Consider the following 18129-nt stretch of genomic DNA (forward strand, 5'->3'; position numbering starts at 1 on the left):
TTCAAATAGACTAACAGCAGAAATTAGGGTTAGGGTTTGTGAATTTCCCCTTGTGATTAATAAAGTATCTATCTAGCAGAGTGCTGCACGGTGCGTAAGAACTGCCTATACAGTTAGGTCCATAAATATTTGGACAGAGACAACTTTTTTCTCATTTTGGTTCTGTACATTACCAAAATGAATTTTAAATGAAACAACTCAGATGCAGTTGAAGTGCAGACTTTCAGCTTTAATTCAGTGGGCTGAACAAAAAGATTGCATAAAAATGTGAGGGAACTAAAGCATTTTTTAACACAATCCCTTTATTTCAGAGGCTCAAAAGTAATTGGACAAATTAAATAACTGGAAATAAAATGTTCATTTCTAATACTTGGTTGAAAATCCTTTGCTGGCAATGACAGCCTGAAGTCTTGAACTCATGGACATCACCAGATGCTGGGTTTCCTCCTTTTTAATGCTCTGCCAGGCCTTTACTGCAGCGGCTTTCAGTTGCTGTTTGTTTGTGGGCCTTTCTGTCTGAAGTTTAGTCTTCAACAAGTGAAATGCATGCTCAGTTGGGTTAAGATCAGGTGACTGACTTGGCCATTCAAGAATTTTCCACTTCTTTTTTTTTTAATAAACTCCTGGGTTTCTTTGGCTGTATGTTTTGGGTCATTGTCCATCTGTATCATGAAACGCCGGCCAATCAATTTGACTGCATTTAGCTGGATTTGAGCAGACAGTATGTCTCTGAACACCTCAGAATTCATTCGGCTGCTTCTGTCCTGTGTCACATCATCAATAAACACTAGTGTCCCAGTGCCACTGGCAGCCATGCACACCCAAGCCATCACACTGCCTCCACTGTGTTTTACAGATGATGTGGTATGCTTTGGATAATGAGCTGTTCCACGTCCTCTCCATACTTTTTTCTTGCCATCATTCTGGTAGAGGTTGATCTTGGTTTCATCTGTCCAAAGAATGTTTTTCCAGAACTGTGCTGGCTTTTTTAGATGTTCTTTAGCAAAGTCCAATCTAGCCTTTCTATTCTTGAGGCTTATGAGTGGCTTGCACCTGGCAGTGCACCCTCTGGATTTACTTTCATGCAGTCTCTCTTTATGGTAGACCTGGATATCAATACGCCTACCCTCTGGAGAGTGTTGTTCACTTGGTTGGCTGTTGTGAAGGGGTTTCTCTTCACCATGGAAATGATTCTGCGATCATCCACCACTGTTGTCATCCATAGACATCCAGGTCTTTTTGCATTGCTGAGTTCACCAGTGCTTGCTTTCTTTCTCAGGATGAACCAAACTGTAAATTTTGCCACTCGTAATATTGTAGCAATTTCTCAGATGGGTTTTTCTGTTTTTGCAGCTTAAGGATGGCTTCTTTCACCTGCATGGAGAGCTCCTTTGACCGTTCATGTTGTCTGTTCACAGCAAAATCTTCCACATGCAAGCACCACACCTCAAATCAACTCCAGGCCTTTTATCTGCTTAACTGATACGACATAACGACGGACTTGCCCACACCTGCCCATGAAATAGCCTTTGAGTCAATTGTCCAATTGCTTTTGAGCCCCTGAAATGAAGGGATCGTGCTAAAAATGCTTTAGTTGCCTCACATTTTTATGCAATCTTTTTGTTCAACCTACTGAATTAAAGCTGAAAGTCTGCACTTCAACTGCATCTGAGTTGTTTCATTTAAAATTCATTGTGGTAATGTACAGAACCAAAATGAGAAAAAAGTTGTCTCTGTCCAAATATTTATGGACCTAACTGTATAAGCCATCATGAACGTGCTGTATGGTGTCAGCTTCTATCTACTAAGCTTAGAAATATCGATGTCCGTTGAATCAACCTTCAAATGTAAACTAAAAACCCATCTGTTTAAAATGACTTAAGCTCGATGATTACAGTGGCTTTGTTTGGTTTTAATTTTTATATTTTCTGATGTTTTAAGTTTTGTTTATGATGTGTTTTCTATTTATTGTTTGTTCGGAGTCCTTGAGTGCTTAGAAAGGTGCCTTGTATAAATAAAATATATTATTGTTATTATTATTATCCATTGTGGTTACTTGTGGAATTTTCAGATTGCCTTTGCTATTTCAATTACCTTAGTAAATAATAAAAGGCTAAATGTGTTGAGGTTTATAAAAACGGTTGTAATAAATGCTGATTAAACAAATGGGCAGAAGTGTAAAAATTCCGCCTGACATCAGTATGTGATTAGTTTAACACGTTTTTATATCACTCCAAAATAGCCCCAACAATCCAAATTTATTTACTTTATTTAAAACCCTTTATCCTTGGACTTAAGCTTCTTCAATAAGGATTCTTTATATCCAAAATGTTAACATTACAAGGGTGTGTATTTAAACTTGTTTACTCTCCTTTACAGGACAAGTGTGCAGCACCTGAACAGATTCTAAAGAAGATTTGTTCAAAGAATTATGTGAGCCCATTATCGGCTTTACTTGATATAGTAAACTTTAAAGGACGCCCCAAAGTATTAGCCATTTCTTTGGTGAAGTGGTGGTGAACCAAGTTACACAATTTAATGATCCTTATTTGTTATCACTCCTTTGAACGCTTTGGTTTTCTCAGTCTGGCTGGTTTTGTGTGACTATTCTTTTATTGTAATTGCACTTTAAATAGCTATCATTAAAAACTTAAAGTGACTGAACAGGGTGATGGCATTATTTAAAAAATGCTTTCCATTTATTTAGGGTGGTACACATTGCTGTCATGATTGGCTTGACTGCCTCCAGGGATCTGTGCTAAACTATTTATCTGCTTATGGTCCTACTGTACACTTTTTCTTTGAATACACAGACTTCCTCCCATATACAAATACGATGCCCATGTCCTTGAACCCTTGCACATTTGCACTCTCTGGGCATCTGTAGTTGTAACCAACCCTACCAGTGAGAGCAAAAATAGAAAGAGAAATCCAAAATTGCAGATGGTGCAAAAGCAACTGATCTTTCATTAACAAGTGTTAAAAACAAAAAACACTGCAATATCTTCCAATTAAAGACATACACTAAGTAAGATATTTTTAGAAAAAAACATATTTTCCTTCTTCCTTCTGCAAAATTATGATCAAGGAAAAGAATAAAAAAAAAAAAAAACACACACAAATACACAAACAGTGAGCTAACCACAGTCAGTCCCAACACTACACTATAGGACAGGGGTACACAATTTTGGCCCTGGAGAGACATATTTGGTACAGGATTTTGGAATTAAATGAAACTTTTGTTGTTTGTGTGGTTTGCAATAGATTTACACCCCATGATGCACATTCACCAATATAAATGGAACCAGGCTGGCTGGAGTTAGTGGGTGGTTCCTTTGTCATTTGCACCTCATTATTAACTGATGGCTACAGTATAACGCCAGATTAAGACCCCCACAGACCCCTGGGTGATTTAGCTCCTTAACAGAGAGATAATCATACTTTTAACAATGCAGCACACTGACACAGAGTTGTTAAATGCTGTGCGGTATTTCTCACGGCTGATTTCGTCACAAGGCTTGATCACTTCATCGAGGGGTTGGGGGGCGTCCTTTGGCCATTGTGTCTCACGGAGTAGAAAAGGGTGATAACCGGATGTACCCTGTACTTATAGAAGGGGCGTGCAGGGCAAATTTCATTGGTCGATTAAGGGTGGCAGGAATACTGTGATCAGGTCTGATCAGATTTCTTAGTGTTTTCAGAAGAGCTTTACAAATGCTGGCACCTGTAATTAACAAGTAAAGTGCCATTTACCAAGAATGAATGTGTATCTGCTCCAGTTACCACTTCCTATTCCTTTAAAATGTCGTCGAACAAGAAAAACCTAAGAAGATCCCGAATTGAATTCATGTTTCACTTTACTTTAGGTACAGCTAACATGCATCTATTGCTCTTTTACTATTATGTACCAAGACTTTAACAAACTTTTCTTTGGGCCTTCATAACATTTATAAAGCATCAGTAAAGTTTTTATTCATCTCTGTAATGTGACTTACTGATAAAATGTCACTTTGGGGTGAGTGCTCTGAGGTGGCGTAACTGAGACACAGTATGTAGGTAGGTTACCCTTGACCCATAGGTGCTCGCTATGAAACAGTTCTAAAAATTTCATGGTCCAAGCGAGTTCTGTCTGTATGTCTGTCCGCTTTTCACGAAAAAAATTACTTAACGGATTTAGATCGGGTTTTTTTCTATAGTTTGCTTGAAGTTTCCGGTTGATTTTGTGACGTCTTTCATCACACTAATTACCATAGGTCGCTTGCGGTACCGATGTATTTATGCAAATTCAAGAGAGTGGCTGTGGGTCAGGAGCAGGGGGCGGGGCCTTCCTAATTCACTCGCCAGCCTCTGTTCGAGTTAGTCTATATCTCGCCACGTGTTGGAGTGCACCTTGCCTCCGCTTACTGTAGCTAGTGATACCCGTTTGTTCAACAGACATTATCATCTATAGATTGTTAAGAAGTAATGTTTGACGTTTTTGAAAGAGAGATCAGGGCTCCATGCGTTTTAGAGGGTAGCTGCTGATTGCCGAGATATCATGGCCATGTGCTTTTCTCCCCACGTGGGGAACGCTTTGCTGTCACAGCTGAACACGATCAGATACAGTGCCAACGTCTATTGATTTTTAAAGTTTGTTTTGTTTCATTACCTCGTGGGCACAGCCATAGGGTACAGCTTGTCCTTCATAGTAACAAGTCATTTTCCCATCATGTCAATGTGCCACACTGCACAGAGATGAATAACGTATCTACTGATGTTTTATAAATGTTATGAAGACCAAAAGAAGCCTTTGTTAAGGTCTTGTTACTTAAGATGAAATGAGTAATAGATGCATTTTTGCAGTGACTACACTAAAGTGTTGCCCATGTTTCTTTTGATATTGAAGTTCACATTTCATTTTAACATTGAATATTTATTCATATTGTTGATCATAACCATTTTGCAGCTGAACATTAGATTGAGGCCGACACAGCAAGGCTGTAAAATGGCAACATGTTTAGCAAACCATCCATTAATCTGCCAGTCTGCTCATCTAGTTCCAGTTCAGAGAAGTCAGAGGATATCATGGCAGCACAGGGCACAAGGTGAGAGCCAACCATGGATGGGCGTTAGTCTATTACAGGTCAAACTCACACAGACTTACTCATTCTCAGACATTTGACAGTCGCATGTAATGAGAGATGGGGAGAATGTGCAAACTCAACACAGACAGGGAGCAGATGTGAAACTCAAGCCTAGTCTGTGGAGCTGTGAGGCATCTGTGCTAACCACTGGGCCACCATTTATTATTCTTTTTAGATTTTTGCCTGTTCTCATGACAGCTAACTGAGCAGAGCTCTTTACTTTTTTTTTTTTTTTTTTTTTTAATTTTATTACAATCAATACATAGCAATCACATTTTTACAAAAAAAAAAAAAAAGAATTATGCTAAGAACAGATCGATCCCCACCCTTGAGAGAGAGAGCAAGCCAAACGGTGTAAAATTTAAGGCTTTTAAAAATACCTAAATCAACAAATTCTCTGTGCTTTATAAACTTATTTCAAAATATTACTGATTAGATCCTGCCATGTTTTGAAAAAGTCTGCACAGATCCTCTAACTGAGTATTTGATTTTTCCAATTTTAAATAATATAACACATCAGTTTCCCACTGACTTAAAGAGGAGAGTTTGGGTTCTTCCAGTTTATCAGAATAAGTCTGCGTGCCAAAAGTGTAGTGAATGCAATCACAATTTGTTTGTCTTCTCCACTTTAAGACCCTCTGGAAGAACCCCAAACACAGCTGTTAATGGGTTAGGAGGGATTGTGAGTCCAAGACTGTCTGAGAGGTAATTAAAAATTTTTGTCCAGAATAATGTTAATTTGGTGCAGGCCCAGAACATGTGACCTAGTGAGGCTGGAGCTAATTTGCAGCGTTCACAGGTTGGATCATGTCCTGGAAACATTTTGGAGAGTTTTAGTCGAGACAGATGTGCTCGATATATAATTTTGAGTTGTATAATTGTATGCTTTGCACATATGGAGCTCGAGTGAATTCTCTGCATTGCTACTTTCCACTCCTTTTCTGATATATTAATTGAGAGATCATTTTCCCAGTGTCCTCTTGGATCTTTGAAAGGAAGGGATTGTAAAAGGATTTTATATATTGTAGAGATGGAGTCTAACTCCTTTAAATTGAGCAATAAATTTTCCAGCGTGGATGAGGGTGCAAGATGAGGAAAATCTGGAAGGTTCTGTTTAACAAAGTTCCTGATTTGAAGATAGTAAAAGAAATTTGTAGCTGGAATGTTAAATTTGGAATGTAATTGTTCATAGGATGCAAAGACGTTGTCTATATAAAGATCCCTAAGCAAGTTAATTCCAAATTTTTCCAGATATTAAAACTGCACATGTTTGTGAGGGTTGAAAGAGGTGGTTCTTTTGCAGGGTGCCACAGAAAGAAGCTTCTCCGTCTTAAAATGCTTTCTACATTGGTTCCAGATTCTAAGTGAGTGGAGCACAATTGGGTTATTAGTGTATTGCCGATAACGTGTGTTTATTGGTGCACAAAGCAAGGAATACAAAGAAGTACTGCAGGATTTTACTTCTATTGCGGTCCATGCCTGTGTATGTTCTTCTATTTGTGTCCAGGTTCTTAGGTAGAGCCATACCGCCTTCTACCTTTTGTCTTTGTAGAGTCGCTCTTTTGATGCGTGGATGTTTAGAATTCCAAATAAATGAGGTTATTGTTGAATCTAATTGCTTAAAAACGATTTATTAATGTATATTGGTATGTTTTGAAATAAAAAAAGGAGCTTAGGAAGAATATTCATCTTAACAGTGTTAATTCTTCCAGCTAGTGTGAGATGAAGGGTTGACCATCTATGCAAGTCTTGTTTAATTTTTTCCATGCAGACGACGAAATTTTGTTGATAAAGAGCTTTATGTTTACTTGTGATGTTTACCCCGAGGTATTTAAACTGTTCTGCAATGATAAAAGGAAGGGTGTCTAATCTAATATTATATGCTTGCGAATTCACCGGAAAGAGTACACTTTTATTCAGATTAATTCTGAGACCAGAGAGCTTTTGAAATTCTGTGAGTGCTGCTAAGACTGCAGGCACAGAATTTTCTGGGTCCGATATATACAGTACCATGTCATCTGCATATAATGAGATTTTCTGTTCCAGTCCTTCTCTGCTAATCCCCTTTATCTGATCAGTATTTCGACAATGTATTGCCAGTGGTTCAATGGCAATTGCAAACAGCAGTGGTGACAAAGGGCATCCTTGTCTTGTGCCACGTTCTAGTTTAAAGTAGTCTGAGCAAATGTTATTGATGCAAACTGAAGCTTCTGGGTTAGTATACAGTAATTTAATCCATGCACAAATGTTCGGGCCAAACCCAAACTTCTCCAAAATAGTAAAAAGGTATTTCCATTCAATCATGTCGAATGCTTTTTCTGCATCCAATGATAATAATATTTCTGGGGTGTTTGATTTAGTTGGTGAGTATATTACATTAAACAGGCGTCGAAGATTTGAAGATAAGTGTCGGCCCCTAATAAATCCAGTTTGGTCTTGTGATATTACTGAGGGAGCACTTTCTCCATCCTTCTAGCTATGATTTTAGAGAGTATTTTAACGTCGTTATTCAGAAGTGAAATTGGTCTGTATGATGCACATTGTAATAAGTCCTTATTTTGTTTTGGAAGACAGTGATTAGTGCTTGGCTTAAAGGTTTGTGGAAGAGATTGGTTATCTCTGGCTTCTGTAAATGTTGCTAATAGGAGGGAGCTAGCTGAGCGGAGAATTTCTTGTAAAACTCTGCAGGGTAGCCGTCAGGGCCTGCTGCTTTTCCACCTTGGAGTGACTTTATAGCATCCAGTAATTCTGATAATGACAGAGGTTTATCGAGCTCCTCCACACTAATAGCGTCAATTTGTGGTATCTGTAATTTATCCAGAAATGCATTAGATTGTATATTGTCTTCTTTAAACTCAGTAGTATATAGGGATTTATAGTAGTCTCTAAAAGTGTACATGGTCCAAGCGAGTTCTGTCTGTATGTCTGTCCGCTTTCACGAAAAAAATTACTTAAGATTTAGATCGGGTTTTTCTATATTGATTTTGTGACGTCTTTCATCACACTTTGTGTTCGATGATTTTATCTCCGTTCGTGTTAGTAATTACCGAGATTGCTGTAGCATACATCTTGCTTGTGATTTGTTGCGCTAAAAGCTTATTAGCTTTTCTCCATGTTCATAATAATGATGTCTGGATTTGTAAATTAGTTGTTCGGTTTCTTTATCATTTTCCCATCATGTCAATGTGCCACACTGCACAGAGATGAATAACGCGTATCTACTGATGTTTTATAAATGTTATGAAGACCAAAGAAGCCTTTGTTAAGGTCTTGTTACTTAAGATGAAATGAGTAATAGATGCATTTTGCAGTGACTACACTAAAGTGTTGCCCATGTTTCTTTTGATATTGAAGTTCACATTTCATTTTAACATTGAATATTTATTCATATTGTTGATCATAACCATTTTGCAGCTGAACATTAGATTGAGGCCGACACAGCAAGGCTGTAAAATGGCAACATGTTTAGCAAACCATCCATTAATCTGCCAGTCTGCTCATCTAGTTCCAGTTCAGAGAAGTCAGAGGATATCATGGCAGCACAGGGCACAAGGTGAGAGCCAACCATGGATGGGCGTTAGTCTATTACAGGTCAAACTCACACAGACTTACTCATTCTCAGACATTTGACAGTCGCATGTAATGAGAGATGGCGAGAATGTGCAAAGTTGTCAAGAGGTTTAATTCTGAATGTAGAGCTCTTTACTTCTTATATTCTGAACTTTATTTCTGGTTGGCACATCAACAGTATCAGGATGCTGAAGTACTGGAATGCCAATATGGCGAACGATTCAATGTCTTGGGGAGTTGCCGCTGACCCCATTGCGGGTGAATGCGACCTGGGATTAAACTGATACAGTAATAACAATTTAATTAAGAGTTAAAATGTTAATATAGGGACAGCTAGAAATATAAAATGTAACACTGTCAAATGTTGCAAGCCTATGCAATGCAGGCATCTCAATCGTACCCAGACAGTTTAGAGTCAACAGTCAGCCTAAAACATGCAGCTTGGGTTTGTGGGAGAACAGCAGTGTGCCCTGACAAAAAACATGGGCAGTGTGCTGGGGTTCAAATCTGGATCAATAAAGCAATAGGTAGACTGTGGCACCATACGACCACATATTCCATGTATGCTTTTGTATTATGTTGTTGTTTTTGTTGGTGTTATATTGTTGTCACTATCCTCAAGAGACTTGCAAATACAAATTCCACTACATACTACATACACGCGAGAAAGAACCTGTACTTGGAAAAGGTTTGTTTTAAGTATGGACTTTTTAATATCAACGTAAACTTTGTTATAATGATAGAATTTATAGAGCAGTTAACGTCAAAATGCAAAGAGAAGTGAAGCCCAGCACTGCGTAGACCGTAAAGCTCAAGCAAGCAGGCAGAGCAGCCCAGCAGCTGAGGCACAAGGCTGACACTTCAGACCCCACTTTTGCCTCACCGTGCCACCCAGAGAAATTTGCTTAACTTGTGTGCCATTTGTATAAATATGGAAACAACTGTGATTTGTCAGCCACTCTGGACAAAGAGGAAAAGGCTAATTTAATAAGTGTAATGAAATACAAAGTGCTTGCTTTTTCTACGTGAACTTAAGGACAACTCAAAGTTGTGTTCTTGGCTAAAGTTTTCAGAAGACTCAGCTAGGGTGGGCATGAAGCAAAATACAGAGAACTGGTGGAATGGTGAGGAGATAACCACCTGCAAATGAATGTGGCCAACACCGGGGACCTGATGGCAGACTTCAGCAGGAAGAGGGTCTCAACAACTCCTATCTACTGTATATCAACAGGAGTGATGTGGCGATAGCAGACTTTTATACAGCACCTCTGCATTCACAAAGACGACAGACTGGATGACCTAACACCACTCAGGCCGTCTACATGATGGGCTACAGCAGACTTTTATCTTTTCAGGAGCCCAGGTCAGTGTGTATAGTAAGACGTTTGTTTATTTTCTGTCAGTCTGAGGTGGTGAAGGCCACTTTCTACATGGTGGTGTGGAGGGTCTCTGGCATTAGAGCAGGGCACACTAATAGGATTGTTAAGAAAGCTGGTTACTGCTTTTGGGCCTGTTCTGGACTCTCTGGAGGAAGGGGTCACATTGTAAGTACGGTCACATTTACAGTTTAGCAAAATTCTTGCTTGCATATCTGACTGTGCAGCACGTCACCACTCTCCAGCAACATCATAATCAAGGATGTCGTACCTTCAGCCCCTTACTTTTTCTTCATTTACACAGAATGTGTCTACAACATCTTCACTATGGTGGTAAGACTCACCATCGCCCTGCATTTAAGTGATGGCTCACAACAAGGAGGCATTCTCTCTTTTTGTCCATCCATCCATTATCCAACCCACTATATCCTAACTACAGGGTCACGGGGGTCTGCTGGAGCCAATCCCAGCCAACACAGGGCGCAAGGCAGGAAACAAACCCCGGCCGTGTAGGTTATGCTGCCTGCTGTTGGCCTGCTGCTTACTTATTGGGGTTAATAAAAGATTGTCTGCTTCTACCTTACAATGATATGTTTCACTAAAAGGTTTATTCAAAGAAAATTACAAATCACAAAACATCTTGTGCATTTGTGTCTATGATTCTTATTGCTGACACTGTAAGTTAAGTGAGCCACTCAGGGTGGCCTTTGAAGTCCAAAGCCATATCTGCTAAGCCACTTCCAGCTATTGTGTCAGGATTAAGGTGGTCACCGTTAAACCAATGGAGACTGTCCACTGGTATAAGTATAACATAATTAAAATTTGGGAAACTTATTCTTCAAGGAAATTGGTACGTTCAGTTTTTTCAATAAGGTATCACAAATATAGACATTTTTGAAATTTGAAAGCTCTCTTTTAAAAAGCATTGGAGAATTTTCAGAATCATCCATTTTAAAACAAAGTAACACTCTGTGCGATGTCAATTACTGAGTAATGTCCTGTTTCAAAATTACTTTTAGAGTGTTAATGTGCATTTTATATTAGTTTCTTTAATGAAGAAAAAATCTGAAACCGTCCTGGAGTGCATGTGAATGTCACACTAGGCATACATTTTCTGGTTTAATGATGTAACGGCACCATGTTTAGCAGATTTCTGTCCTTAGGAATTTCCACAAAGTGAAAAATGATTTAAAAATTACACACATTAATTAGTACTACATATATAAAATATAATTACAGCATCTTTGGGCAATCATAAACAAATGCTACTGGCTCCCAGCAATTTATTTGATTTCAGTTTTTTTTTTCTTGGGCTTTACTTCAGTCTCTGTAATCTCAAAATCAAGTAATTTTTTGTTTATATTCCATTTAATTAACAGAAGATTTAAAGTTATTTATAGGGTCATTATTGTCATGTGAAATTCTGACTCGCATGTTCTAAACAACACCCTTATGAGTATTGTGACGGGTGACCAGGACGCCCAAGGTGTGGAAGGCCCGGGCCGATAGAGGGCAGGGGGGCCAAGGGTTATGAGCATGGCCACTACCAGGGGGCACATGGACCTTTTCAGGGCCTTATTTGGTCACGCTTCCGCCACTTCCGGAAGTGTGGCCGGAACAAGCTTGTTAGGCACCTGGAGTCCTAAAGGAGCCACCTCACTGCATAAGTTGGCCAGAGTCGGGAGAAAAGAGTGGACAAAGCCTGAGGAAGAGTGGAGGTAGAGGGACTGGCGGCAAGGAAGAGAAGGGAAGTATTTTGTTGCATATCCCTTGCATACAATGACTTCTTGAAGTCTGTGATTTGTAGGCATCACCAGGTGCTGAGGATCTTCTCTGGTGATGCTCTACCAAGCCTCTAATTCAACCATCTTCAGCTCCTGCTTCTTTTGGGGGCTTCTCACCTTAACTTTTCTCTTCAGCTTATGGAAGGCATGCTCAATTTTATATCAGATGACTGGCTTGGCCATTGAAGGATTTTACATGTTTTAGCTTTGAAAAACTTAGCAGTATGTTTGGGATTATTATCTTGTAGGATGAAGTGCCATCAAACAGATTTGGAGGGATTTACTGGAACCTGAACAGATAAGATTGCTCTGTGTGCCTCAGAATTCATTGTGCCACTGCCATCAACAGTGACATTATTAATGAAGAGAAGTGTACCAGGACCTGTGGCAGCCAACATGCCCAAGCCATAACACCCCAGACATCCCCATGTCTCCAGACTCTGCTCTTGCCATCACCCTGATCAGGTTCATCTTTGTCTCAACTGACCACAAGATCTTTTTTCAGAATGCTGTACTTTTTTTTTGCAAACTGAAATATGGCCATCTTGTTTTTATGGCTAACTATTGGTCTGCACCTTGTAGTGTGGCCTCTGTATGTCTGTTCATGAAGTCTTCTAGGGCTAGCAGTCTCTCTCTCTCACACACACACACACACACATATCTGCCTTCTGAAGAGCGTTTCTGGACTGTCAGACAGGTGTTTGAAGCTTTTTCTTTACCATGGTGAGGATTCTTCTGACATCGGCAGTGGAGGTCTGCCTTGGACAACCAGTCCCTTTGTGATTACGGAGCTCACCCGCACATTCTTTCTTCATCAAGAAATACTTGACAGATGGTTTAGTTCATCTAAAGGTTTTGCTGATGCCTCATATGTTTTTATTCTTTCTTTGACTTTCGTTGGCACAGCTCTTGTCCTCATGTTGAACAATGGCATCTACAGAATCGAGAAGTAGTCTGTAGGTAGAAGTAAGCCTACTCATCTTATGCCTGCACTAATGAAGCAATGAAACATCCCAAACATTATGGTGCCCTGCAGATGGGGGTCCGTGTATAAAAAGTGTTGTTATTTCTACATGTTGTGACCGAAATGTATGTAAATTACAGTCTGCAATGTGCACTTTAATCAAGTCCAAATTGTTTGATGTATAATTATAAACTCTGGAGCAGAGGCATAAATCAAGCAAAAATGTTTCTTGGTCCCAAACATTATGTGGAGGGCACAGAAATGCAACATTAAACATCACCTCAAGTGTGAGAAGACACCCCTGCTGCCATGAACTCCTCACTGAAGACGACCTTCTTCCTATTCTCTTCTAATAACTGTGGTCTTGTGCATTTTGCCCTTCTGACTCTTCACTTTTCTAACTGTCTTAATATTCCTAATCTCCTGTTTTGCTCTCTGTGCTCATAAGCCCTTGTGCTGGAGTCGTTTGTTTCGTATGCTTTACAAATCTTTTTCTTTTGTCATTCCGTAAACTAATCTCTTGCCCAGCAGTATAACGACTTATTGTCGTCGTTATTACGGCTAAGCCACCTATGAAGGACCAAGGGGCCGCCGTCCGACTCGCGCGAGAGCGCCTTCGGGTGTCGCCTCGGCCACTAAGCCCCATGCGCTGAGCTGTGGGGAGCTGAGAAGTGCCGAATGAGACACGCTGACAATGCCAATATTTGTTTAGTATCCAGGGACACGCAGCGACGTCGGCCTCGGAATGCGCCACCCCATTGTTGGGCGACTGTGACTCACTACCAGAGTGACAGGGTCTGGGTGTGGATGACAGCTTAGCCTGGCACTTTAAAAATAAAGCAGACTTTCAGGTTTAGCGAGGCTCTGCGAGTTTGACATTCTTCAATCAGCTTTAATGTTTCTGTTTTTTTCCATATAGGAGCAGACGAGCATGGAAAGAATTCATCTGTGGGACACGGCGACTACAGAGTCCTGGCTTGTAACTTGTCGACATTTTACATGCAACACTAACAACAAAAAGAATTTCAGGACTGGTTGGGGCGACCAGGTCGGCACATCTCATGTATGTCATGCACGCAATCCACACCTTAGGGGCGGAAACGTCGCAAAAAAGTGCAAAGAAACGAGCCGATGCAGGGGAAAAATTGGAAGTTATCACAGGCGGCTGCACATTCTCAATTCATTTCGTTCTAGATTTGCTCCACCGTGTTTTTAAATCAGACAGGTCCGCTCTTTATGATCGTGACCGCAATCCAAAAAAAATTAGAAAATAAAATAGGCTGGGAGTGCCTGGAGTGCAGGCCGATGGCCCGGGTTCAAATGAACATCTGTGTCTCCTTTTTAAGAAGACTGGCTTCGAGCTTCACGACGGTCAAATTCAAAAAGCGATGGGCGAATAAACAGACTAACAGAATAAAAACGCTATTTTCTAGCCAATGGAACGCCTCACAAGCCCGACTTTATTCAAAGTAATCTACACCAGGACACTACCACATGTGGCAAAAGACAACTGCGTGCGCTAGGGGATGACAGCAAAATCAATGCCCCACGCACAAACATTAACAAAACATATTATTAAAGTAAATATTACTATAAACTACTAAAAGCAATATTATCCGATCGTCCATAAATACTGGACTCTAAACACTCAAAGTCAAGTTCGATGCAAAGGATTTTGGAAGATCCGGCCAAATCCCCCATTATGTAATAATAATAATAATAATAATAATAATAATAATAATGATAATAATAATAATAATAATAATAATAATAATAAGTGGAAGGTACAAGTAGATGACGGATAGCGTGGTGACAGTTTTGCCCCGGAGACTCCTGATCCGTGTCTTCGTGAGTTTTCCGTCGCATCCTAGAGTGACGCAGCTCAGGCTCACTGGTGACTGTAAACTGAAGATAACGTGTGAGTGCGGACTGTGTTGGGAGCATCACTAGCTTTAACACACATTATCCATTATTTGATAATGCCCGAGGTCTCCCGTGGACTTTTCCCGCAGTCACCCATGCATGTCACACCGCAGTACTATAGGACGGGGCCGGACGCCTGAGATTTGCGGCTAAAGCCCCGGATGAACCCCCTTATCGACGCCCCTGATCCTGAGATGGGATGGCCTCTCCCGACAACACTGAATAGGATAAGTAAATGGATGACTGATAATCAGGATAACATTAAATTCCAAAGGTGAGAAACAGCTGTTGCCCAGTGTCCACATTCTCCGTCTGTATCATAAACCTTTATTTTCAAAAGAACTCCATTTGTTTTTCCAACCCGCGTTTGTCCTCATGAGTGCCCATTTGCACAGCAATGCCATCCCAATGCCGTCAACGAAGCTCCCGTACAACAGGTGCCCCTCAACGTGGGCGCATTTTAAAACACGCTCAAAGTTAATCCAGAGGCTAAACGCTGCAAGGTGGCAATGCTTTTTGGTCTGTCACTGTGCAGCCCTTCAAAAGTAATAACCGGGAGAAACCATATTAATAAAATAAATAACAATACTTCGAAAAACACACACATTTACCCAATACAGCGCCTTTGTCATGCTCAAAGCATGCACCAATAAGCACAAATGCATTAATGTTCAGGAAACAGTGAAGCCACGTTTGCCAGTTTTGGAATGTCACTTCAAATGTGATGAGCAGTGCTTTTGGCTGTTATGTGTGCCTTCATACACTTAGATCTTAAACCTTAGATAAAACAGCATGCAAGACAAACATGAAAGTACGAAATAAATCAATAAAAACTCCCCGCCCCCTCGCTATCACCTGCAGACCGCGCCAACATCTCACTTCGCCACCACGCACCGCCGCCTTCTTACGCTTAGGGTTACCAAAATATGGTGTTTCCATTTTAAAAAACTAAACAAATGCACCTGGACCCGAAAAGGCTCACTAACTGCAGGCTCGGGACGTCTCATCCAAGTTCCTTCCTTTCCCGTCATTTCTATTCACGTGCAGCAAAACGCTTCGAATAACAAAGTGAAAGGTACCTATAAAAGATGATCTGTCCGACAGACGCCATGGTTGACGGTTCTCGCCGCTCCCGTGTTGCGTCTCGTCCGCCGATCCGGTCGATCGAGTGCCTTTCATTCCTCTAAGGTGTGGTTCGTTTATGATGTCAGCTCGGCTAGAGCGCAGCTCACCGCTCTCACTTTTACACACCTTGCGCTTTTCTTTGTATAAAGTACTTCGCACATTTATGTATTCATCTTGATGCGTTGCTCAGCGAGACACGTCGTTTGCAAGGAGCACAAGTTTAGCGTCTCCAGCTCGTGCCGTACTTGTCAGCAGTAGACGTCGTTATTTTAGTTTGAGTGTAGAACTGTGTTGTTGAAGATACAGTAAATGTTTATTCTGTTGTTGATTGATTGCTCGATTGCCATATTTTGATATTGCTCTTCTGTGATCTTTTCCAATTTCATTTTTATGGCTGTTAAGCATTTTCTTTCAAAGTATTTTCTTGGTTACTGAAATATTTGTCTTAAAGAAATGGAAACAAATTAATTATTATTTTTTTTTATTCAAATGTAATGTCCTAGGCCAAGACAATGATACATGTCAAGAGAAAACATAAAAAAGTGAGAGGCATTAAAAATAAAAAGAAATAATCATTCTAATATTTGACGCAACTAACAAGGTTATTTACAAATTTACCAATGAATGATAAAATATCCTGCAGTGGGCTGGCACCCTGCCCGGAGTTTGTTTCCTGCCTTGCACCCTGTGTTGGTTGGGATTGGCTCCAGCAGACCCTGTGACACTGTAGATAGGATATAGCAGGTTGGATAATGGATGGATGGATGGATGATAAATAATCTTGGGATTGAATATGAATGTGGAGTGTTACAGAGACCCATCATAAATGAGGGTACAACGCCTGTCCTCATGGTTGAGGTTCAGAATATAAACAAATGGTCCTTTATTTTCCTCCCTGGATTTCTTAGGAACATAATTGGGTTTTTAGGTGGGGATAGTGTCAGAACCAAGGTCAGGTCAAGGGGGTGTTCTGGAGGGGCAAATTGGCCTTGCCTCACAATCTCATTGCAGACCGATGATTGTCCCACCTGAAACACAATGGGGGACCCATTCCCACTTTTTAATCGTGTTGCTGGAAATGTCAACATCAATGAATATCCCCTCGCTCTTCAATCACGCCACTCAAATCACCAAGGGGTACCCCCCACCCCCGTGCTTCTTCAGTCACACTTCTTTAAAGTTTTACTTCCATAAAGCCGTGTCACTCTCTGTGGGCACGACTGCACGGCTGCGGGGATTTAATTGAAGTATTTGGAGCTCTTCGCACCTGCACGTGTGGATGCAATCGTTCGCAATTGCTTCATTGGCTTCCTGCAGCATGTGATTAAGGCGCTGCGCCCACGGAGGTGTGTGTGTGGATATATATATATATATATAGACCGGCACAAAGGAAAGGGAAATGAATGGATGGATTGAGAAACCAGGGATGGATCGAGAAACTGTGATGGATTGAGGAAAAGAGGAAGAAAAAGGAGGTTAAAGTATGTGAAAGAGCAGTCTTAGCAGGCGGATATGGCCACCTGGAAGGAGGAGACAGCACAAGCTGGGGCCCCGTGAAGGAGCGCTCGGCTGTAGTGCTGTAAGGGCTAGTCCACCCCACTGAATGATCGGGTGGAGTGGGGTGAGCAAGGCAGGTGTCCTCCCGATGGATTTGAGGAGCGACTACGTGAGCGCGAAGGAAGAAGGGAGGAGAGCCGACCTTGGACAGTCTGGCCGTGATGTCCTTAAGGCAGCCAAGACGGAGGTCGGCCAAAAGGAGCTTGCGACTGTTGGGTCTCTGCCGGCTTCAGGTGCAATGGGTGAGCCGGAGACGATGAGATGGAGGTGTGCTGAGATTGGGATTAGAGAGACTGCATTTTGACTTCTGATTTTTAACTCTGGATTTTAAAGGATTTATTTATCTATTTATTTTAATCCCAACTTTTCACTGTTTTTATGGATTTATTTATTTATTTACTAGAACTGTAATGCACTACACTTACTGTTTGGACACTATTGTTTCTTTTAATAAAAGCACCTTGGCACTGATTACACTATCCCCTGGCTTCATAAGAGAAATGTCCTCATTTGTCAGCTCATCTTGGTGACATTACCGATGGTGTTGGGTTCAAGGGCTTCCAGAAGTCGGATGGGAGCCTGGAGCGAACCCGCATCATCACAGCTTCAAACACGGGCAGTATTTGGAAGAATAATGGTTAATGGGGGTGCATCTACCATTGGTGATAGTCAAAAAGCAGACAAGAGGCAGGCCTTGAAATGACAGA

The 18129-nt window shown here is 40.8% G+C and overlaps 1 protein-coding gene across 1 annotated transcript in view; it reads right to left on the bottom strand.

Annotated features, from left to right (window-relative positions):
- The window catches only part of vtcn1 (V-set domain containing T cell activation inhibitor 1), a 33470-nt gene extending 17440 nt beyond the window's left edge, over positions 1-16030 (bottom strand). Inside the window, exon 1 of the mRNA XM_039743742.1 lies at positions 15820-16030. Coding sequence (XP_039599676.1) covers positions 15820-15851 — 32 coding nt within the window. The 5' untranslated portion in view covers positions 15852-16030. The remainder of the gene's footprint in view (positions 1-15819) is intronic.
- Positions 16031-18129: the final 2099 nt, after the last annotated feature.

Source organism: Polypterus senegalus, chromosome 2 (genome assembly GCF_016835505.1).
Source record: "Polypterus senegalus isolate Bchr_013 chromosome 2, ASM1683550v1, whole genome shotgun sequence".
In the NCBI taxonomy this organism is placed as follows: Eukaryota; Metazoa; Chordata; class Cladistia; order Polypteriformes; family Polypteridae; genus Polypterus; species Polypterus senegalus.